This window comes from Egretta garzetta, unplaced genomic scaffold, assembly GCF_000687185.1.
Source record: "Egretta garzetta isolate BGI_Z169 unplaced genomic scaffold, ASM68718v1 scaffold655, whole genome shotgun sequence".
Lineage (NCBI taxonomy): Eukaryota > Metazoa > Chordata > Aves > Pelecaniformes > Ardeidae > Egretta > Egretta garzetta.
The window spans coordinates 1367769-1375969 of record NW_009259716.1 but is presented as its reverse complement, the minus strand read 5'-3'; the positions used below and the strand labels follow the sequence as shown (position 1 = coordinate 1375969).

Sequence of the window (8201 nt, the reverse complement as noted above, 5' to 3'; positions counted from 1 at the left end):
TGCCCTCCCGCCTGCCGGACACCCTGCCGGTGGGACCCCGCTGCTTTGCGGACGTTACATCTGTTAAACGTGCATCTGAAGAACATGGACACACCAAAACATCCTTTAGGCGTCGAAATTTCAGCTTTGAATTCAGGTTCCCTCTGCTGCCGTTCAAACCCTGCCAGGGCCTCTCACAGCAGTAGTGGTGTACCGCCCGCTCCGCTTCCGCAGAGATGGAGAAATGTACACATGGTGTCACGTCTGGGCACCGTCGCGCGGCATGGATGATCGCAGCAGCACACGGGCGACACACGGTTGTACCGGTCAACTCCAGGGCACGGCTTCGTCTCAGAAACCCATTCCAGGAGACTAAAACATAAAGCAAGCTCCGAGCAACCTCCATCGGCAGATCACTTTCCTCTTAACAGTGTTGTGTGAGGAAACCCTAACCCACAGCATGTCTTCCCATAGCCAAGCAAACGTTTACTCACATGACAAGAAAAAGGATTTGTACAATCATGCTTGCAGTGTGGTGCTGAGCCCCTGGAACCTTGTTGCAGCTTGTTAAAGTACTGCTGCCCCTCATTCAGGGTAAAAAAAGTAGAAAAATATTTTTCATGGCATACATACCTGATGAATCGGGACACCGCAAGTGACGTGTGTGGCTAAGTATACCAAAATCCAGTAACTGTCCTGCAGCATGCTCCTAGAAAAAAAGTAGCAAAGAGTAAAAAGCATAAACATGGGGTACCTGGAGGAGAAACACTCCTGCTTTTTCTGTCCTACAAAGTCCAGGATGTAAAAACTATTTATATACACAGCTTCCCAGTAACAAGAACTACAAGGGCAGTTCTGGCTCCATTACCAGTTTCATGTTCCTAATAAAAACTTCCCTCCGAGACTCCCAAATGTCAGGTAATCACTGGCCCTGAAGGCACCCGTGTAAGTGGAGTAAGACTAATCCAGAGACATCTTTGGGAAGAGGTCTAGGCCTTTGGCCTTGACCTAGGAACCTCCCCCTTGAGGACATTTTTTCAGTCTGCTCTAAAATAGTTCTGAAAGTCATCTCTACCAGGCTGCAACAGCCTACAAGATGTCCTACGATGCGATTCTTCGGGTACTGCACTCATCAGCACTCTGTTAAAAGGGAGGGTAAAGGTGTTCAGCACCCAGAGGAGTGAGTTAGTATTCAGTTGGTATGAAGTTACGCCAAGGTGCTGCTTTCTCTCAAGGCTAAAGAATGCATTCCAGGGATTTGTTACAAACATGTTCCAGGTTGATGGAAGAGATTACCACATTTAGCTGGAAAGGCCTGCGTGTTAAAATCTAGAAAGAAAAATAGGACTGACGAGCCAGGAAAAAGTAGGGTTGCATACCACATGAATTACTTGCTGGGAATTTGACAAATACAGTTAGTCCAGCTGCTATATAATACCTTAAAGAAAATCTGAACTTACTCCTGGTCAGAGGAAAAGCAGATTAACAACCTTCACACATTACTAAAGCCTACAGATTAGTACACAGTCTTTGAATGGCCTCCAGCACAAGCAGGCTCCCCATAAACCTGAGCTGCCCGGGAGGCTGTGGAGTTTATATGCTGAGTGCACCAACAGGCTGCAACAGCCCTGACCGCCCTCACCTGGGCCCGAGGCACACCCTGCCCGGGGACCCACATAAGCTCAGCTCTGAGCCATCAGTCCTTGTCTGAGCCCTCCTATAGCTCTGCCTGTATGCAGGGTGGTTGTTACATTGCAGTTGCCCCTGTCTTGTGGTGGATGCTAACCTGCAGGCTGATGTCCTAGCTTGATCTCAGAGTTGCCTTATCACCGTGGATGCCTCTGGTTGCTCCTCCTAGGCTGGGCCCTGAGCCATGCTCCTAGCATGACCTCAGGCCTGCCTTGCTGCGGTGGGGCCTACACTCCTTCTGTGGTGATGTAGGAAGGAACATCTCCAGAGGAGAGCAATGGAGCTGGGGAGGGGTCTGGAGCCCCAGGCTGCTGGGGAGCGGCTGGGGGAGCTGGGGGGGTTCAGCCTGGAGCAGAGGAGGCTGAGGGGAGCCCTCATCGCTGCCTACAACTGCCTGAGAGGAGGGGGGAGCCAGGGGGGTCGGGCTCTGCTCCCAGGGAAGGGGCGATGGGACGAGGGGCACCGGCCTCAAGTTGTGCCAGGGCAGGGTGAGGTTGGCCATGGGGAACAGGGCGGGCAGGGGCTGGAAAGGGCTGCCCAGGGAAGGGGTCGAGTCCCCAGCCCTGGGGGGATTTAAAAGAAGGAGAGATGAGGTGCTTGGGGCCAGGGTTCAGTGGTGGGATGGCAGGGGTAGGGGAACGGTTGGACTTGATGATCTTAAAGAGCTTTTCCAACCTAAGCAGTTCTGTGATTCTACAAGGGCCCTGGCTGGTGAGACGCCTGCCCTGCTGTTGTGGTACCGCCCCTGGCTTCCCGCGCTGGGGGTGAGTGCTGGCCCCCACGGTGCCCTGCCATCCTGAGGTAGGGACCACGACACGAAGAAAGGGGAAGTTGCCCAGTGACTTTAGGAGGCTCGGTTGAAATGCAGTTGTTGTCCAAAAAAGCCCAGCTCTACTCAGGGGCTATCTTTATGTTCTGAAACTGATGGCTTGAACAAGTCTTCTATACTGAGTATAACCTTCTTGATTGGAAAGTGTCAAAGTCAAAAGTATCAGAAGTATAGATTTCTAAATGTATTTAGAATTTGTAATCAAAAGAGTCTCAAAATAGCAGAGGAGTTTTTCAAAAAAGGATAAATGCTTTGGGTAATGTAACAATCCTGTGTTGTCACTGAGGAAAAGCTTCTGCAAGTTTAAAGCACTGGAGCTTTATTTTAGGAGACGTTCATAAATCTTTAAAGAAGTTGGATGTTACTCAAGCAGGTACAAGAACTCAAAGATTCAAGAAAAGACAGTGGTTTTTGAAAGACTGGAATTACCCAGGATAACCCAAATCATTCAAAAGCTGTTTGCTCTGCTGAAGAATACAAGGTTTCAGTCACAGAATCGCAGGTGTTAATAGGGACCTTCCTCTATGGACAGGCCCATCCATGGGCTGGTGAGGCCCAGGCCTCCCGGATTTTAAATCTTCCAAAGCATCGGGGCATCTATCATTGCTGGACAGTACTGGTGTGACCCATGTTCCTCTACGCAGCCTATTTGTTTCTGCAGCACCCTTCACCCTGCTGGGCACTTCTGTTTCTGACCTGCAGCTCTTTCTCCTGAGAGCTGTGGCATCTGAAAAGCTCTGAAACATTTCCCGGATTTGGCTTCAGACGCATCATTGATCCGACGTGAGGTCTGGGCTGCAACCTACACCCGGACCCGCGCTTCCAGCGGCAGTCGACTGTAAGCACTCTATTTTGGTCACAAAAGAGACTAATTTGGGTGTCTGAAACAACTAAAAAGTGAGCTCAGTGTGGGTAAGTAAACTCAATAACTGTGATGCTTCTCATGCTGCTTTAAGAAATACCTGGTGAGGCCTCAGTCCTCTAAGCATGTTTGTGCATGTGTAGTGCAAACCCCCAGGAGCAGTCCCTCTGATCACGCTCTGACCGTCACTGCCTTCGTGGGGCATGGCTATTTAAAGCTGTGCTGTAAATAAAGCTCGGGTAACAGCCCCAATCCTGCAGAGTGTTCTGTGCCCTCCCAAATGGTGATGTGTCACAGGAGGAGCCAGAACACAGCTGAAGCAGACCCCGCTTAACCTCCACTGACAATATTGAATCATGGTTTCTTGATCTGTAAACAATATAAAACAATTTATGCCTATTATGGCACCAATCTTTCTGAATTAAGGCACAATAGCCTTTTCACACTAAACCAGCCCAATGCCATGTGCTAGAAAACACAAGTACTGGTAAAGAAAAATATGTGAAAAATCATAAAAGAATCTGAATTTCCTGTAGCTTGTTATTATAGGGTAATGAGATGCTGAGATATGTTTGTTCCGAAGAATTATTTTATAATGATAGTTTAAAGCTGAGCTAGTTATTTCTGTATAAAGGAGCAAGTCTTCATTTCACTCTAAACCAAGAAAAAACACCAAACATTGTCTGCTGCCTTTTAAGTATCTGTTGCCTTTGTGTTGTTTAATTACATCCTCCTGTGTGTGCCCTGAAGACTGCTCCTTCAGGTGACATAAAATCTCCGGGCATACTTAACAGGCAATTTTTATCTGTGTAGCAGAACTGGGTTTGTTCTCGTTTAGGAGTTACTCAACTTCACCGCAGCCCCTGGAGCCAAGCCAGAACAGACTTTGGCTCATGGGGCAGACCATTTTCATAATTCTAAGGTTATTGCAAAGTGTTTCCTTGCTTGCAGAAAAAGAGCTACGGTATCTAGAGCAGGCACTGAATCATGCAATTCAGCTGAGCTATCTTTTACTCTATTAATAAAATACATCAAGTCTTCTTCTAGCCTCAAAGGTTTTGTGCTATTTATAGTGCTTCCTCCAAGTGGGTAGTATTGATGTGATTTAAACATTTATTGTGCCTGTATTGATACATATCCTAATTGAAAGCTCTCATTTCAGTAGTTAAATGCATTTATTTTTCTGATGTTTCTGATATTCTGGTACTCATCAGTGTTGATCTCAGAAAGCCGTATAATATTCTGTACAAATAATATACATAAATGTTACAGAATTAAAAAAAAATCTTATTTTAGAAGCATATATTGGGCAAAGATATTTCCTGGCCCACATGTCCTTTGTGGCTAAGCAGTTCCTTCAAGCGAGGTAAAAATCATAGGGCAAGATGATGGACGGTTCAAGCATCGTTTTTAACAAGCAAGGGCTCTACAAACAAGATGGCCCCCAGACCTGTCATGTAGGACCGTCTGTAGAAGAAATGATAGGTCTGGTAGTGCTAGCTTCCAGATTATAGGAAAGATTTATTTTCTTGTTAGCGATGGAAATGAGGCAGAGCTCTGGAATTGTGCTCGTGGTTACGGTCTCGCATGTCACTGCAGTGGGTCACTTGGGCCCGACTGCTGTCCGCAGCTTCCAACAAGGGCAATGTCTTCCTTGGAGACCTCTACCTAACAGCTTATCTATCAACAAAAGCACAGTGTGTGAGACTCTTACCTATGTTTCTTACTCGTATCAGCCAGTCATACTAAAGTCATAGAATGTTTTGTGTTGGAAGGTCACCCAGCCCAACCCCCCTGCAGGAGCAGGGACACCTTGAACCACATCAGGTTGCTCACAGCCCCGGCCAACCTGGCCTGGAATGGTCCCAGGGATGGGGCCTCCACCCCCTCTCGGGGCAACCCCTGCCAGGGTTTCACCACCCTCACTGGAAAGAATTTCTTCCTTAGATCCAGTCTAAACCTACCCTGTCAAAGCATTTAAACCTTCTGCACAGTTCTATGCTATTTATTCCATTTTTAGGGAGGGCAGGGCAAATCTGGAATCGCTTAACAAAAAATTAGTTTCACTGTTGCTTCACACCTTGGGTAAACAGTCGGACCAATGACATAGAACCTGTACTTCCAACCTTCTGCCATTCACGCAAGTCAAAGCAGAATCCATTTGCAAATAGGAATTGTCCAACCACCAAGCTCCATTCTCTGCCTGTTGTCTGTGGCCTGCTTTTCCCACACAGCTCCGAACACTATGACACACGCTGCAGAAATTACAGCTATGCGTGGCGCACTGATGAAGGCCCAAGCTTGCTTTTCCTTGTCGCTTCAGGAAGAACATGTGCATTTTTTCTTTCACCTTGAATTTTGGACTATTGATGCTAACTTTGCACAACTGTTAATGACGACTAAAAAGTTTTTCGAAAAAAAGTCAGTGTTCCATTGAGGTTCTCTTATCTTGATGTTTTATTTATGCCCCTTCTTACTTCAATCAATCATCCCCCATTAGGCACTACTTTCAACTTGCACTGCAGGTAAGTTATAGCAGATATGCAGTCAGCCCACAAACTTGTATGGATTGCCACTAAAGCAATAGTTGTACTTAATTGGCAAAAATGTTAAGTGCGTATATATAATATACACAATTGCCTCTGAAATGATTACCCACGGGTGGTGTCTGTCATCATGCTGCTAGAGAAATATTAACACTCAATGCCTGCAGGTTCCTGTGAGTGCTTGCACATAGCTATATCGATCATGTGGAAATGATGAGCTGGTGTTGACTGTCTAAAAGACTTTAGCACACAACATAGGGTAAAACCTCCTGAGGTCAGCTGAAGTGTATGCTTCAGGGATTTGGTGTTAATTTTTGGATGGTTCTAGTTCATACATGGTGTTAATGTACAAGTACAGCATTTAGTATGATATTCATCATCTAAGAAAATAACTGTACTTCATCAAGACCTCAGACAGTGACAATGCTGGATATTAGAAACCTAGTGATATGCAACGGGAGCTTAACGTAGCACTGTTTCATTCCCACGTATGTCCTATTTCTATGCATTGTATTCAGTAACCAGTACAGATAGTTAGTACTTGCCTGTTCTGATTAGTGATACAAGAGAATGTTGCACTCACTGTACTTTCCTAGATAAAGATGTAAGGATGATGGTCTGAGTAGAAGAACAGAATCAAAAGCCATACTACCTAGCAGTATTGCATCGCTGGGATGCAGTAACCTCAGCACCGTTCACTTGCCTTATTCCAGAAAGGAGTAAAGAAAGTATGTTCAGGCTCTGCCTATTCCACTGTACTACGTTAGCTGTGCTACCAAAGTTACATGTTTATATTTGGACCTGTCTTGTTTAACATATTATCAGTTAGGTGCAGGCAGCAGAGTAGACTCATCAAGTTTCCAGATGAGCCCAAATTGTGGGGAGCCCGTTGGTATGCTTGAGCGCAGGGCTGCCATTCAGAGAGCTGGAGGAACGGGGTGACAGGGACCGTATGAAATTCAAGGACAAATGTGAAGTACCACACGTAGGAAGGAATGGCCCCTTGCAATGGTACAGGCCAGGGAGCAGCGCTGCTGAGAAGGGCCTGGGGGTCTTGGCAGGGAGCGAGCTGAGCAGGGGCCTTTAGTCTGTCCTGGTAGTAAACAAGGCCAGCAGCATCCTGGGCTGCATTAACAGGAGCATGGCCAGCAGAGAGACGTGACTATCCCCTTCTACTCTGCACAAGCTAGGCAGTATTTAGACGCTCTAGCCCAGTTCTGGGCTCCCCAGTAACTGAAAGACATGGATATACTGGAGAGTTCAGCAGAGGGCTGCCAAGATGTCTTGGGGCTGGAGCACTTGCTCTGTGAGGAGAGGCTGAGGAAACTGAGCTTGCTCAACCAGGAGGAAAGAAGGCTTTCTGGGGACCTAAAAGGAGGCCTCCACCTTCCTGCTGCCTACACTACAGAGAGTTTATAAAGAACATAGGGTCAGGCTTCTTGTAGTGGGGCATAGTGGGAGGATAAGAGACAGCAGGCACAAATTGAAATGAGAATGGCTCAGAGTGGATCGAAAGGGGAAAGCTTCCTCCCAGTGAGAACAGTCAGGCTGTAGAGCAAGCTGCCTGGGGAGGTCGTCCAGCCTCTGTCCTTGGAGGTCTTCAAGACATGGGCAACCTGGGCTGAGTTCATGGCTGCGCTTGCTTTGAGGAGGAGGTTGGTCTACAGACTCCCTGAGGTCCCTTCCCACCCCGCTTACTCTGCGATTCTGTGAACTTATAATGCAATCAGATAGTATTTACATATGCAAGTCACAGTAGTATCTAGCCCTCTTTCAAACATCAATTAGCCTATGGCCAGACAATGTAGCACATTGCCTTTATTAATTACTCTTTGAGCAAGGCTACCGAGTTCTGCCGTAAGGCTGAAATGCGCTTTGCATGGTTGTGCAGCAGGAAAGCAACGCTCAGTGCAGTGGCTGTTGCTTTCACTGCAGCTCTCATGGAGAGCCTACTTGCTGACATTTTCTACCCATTTCTTCTTATGCCAGTTGTGTCATTTAAGTAGCTCCTTTTGCTTTTACTCCACTGATTTATTTAGAAAGCTATTATGAAGCAAAAAACCTAGGCGTTTCCTCATCTAGTTTTTGTTCTGGTAGGCTAAACAAGCCTCTTTCAAAGACTGACCTTCTGGCCTCTAGACTGAGGGGTCTTCACGCAGCTTCAACCCAGACCTCAACCGCTGGCGACCAGAATGAGCCAAAGTATCCAGATTAGGTCTTTTGCAGCGTGTTGGTGTTTCTCTGCTTGTACTGCAAACGTTTAGCCGGATACAACCGTGTAAATGCGGGAGGGTGA

At 46.8% G+C, this 8201-nt stretch overlaps 1 protein-coding gene across 3 annotated transcripts in view; it reads right to left on the bottom strand.

The window, feature by feature from the left end:
- The window catches only part of FAM102B (family with sequence similarity 102 member B), a 33291-nt gene extending 25096 nt beyond the window's left edge, over positions 1-8195 (bottom strand). For all 3 annotated transcript variants that reach the window (XM_035894477.1, XM_035894478.1, XM_035894479.1), the window contains exons 1-2: positions 8027-8195; positions 613-685 (exon numbers count right to left, since the gene is read on the bottom strand). In XM_035894477.1, the coding sequence (XP_035750370.1) occupies positions 613-684 (72 nt within the window). In that variant the 5' untranslated portion in view covers position 685; positions 8027-8195. The remainder of the gene's footprint in view (positions 1-612; positions 686-8026) is intronic.
- Positions 8196-8201: the final 6 nt, after the last annotated feature.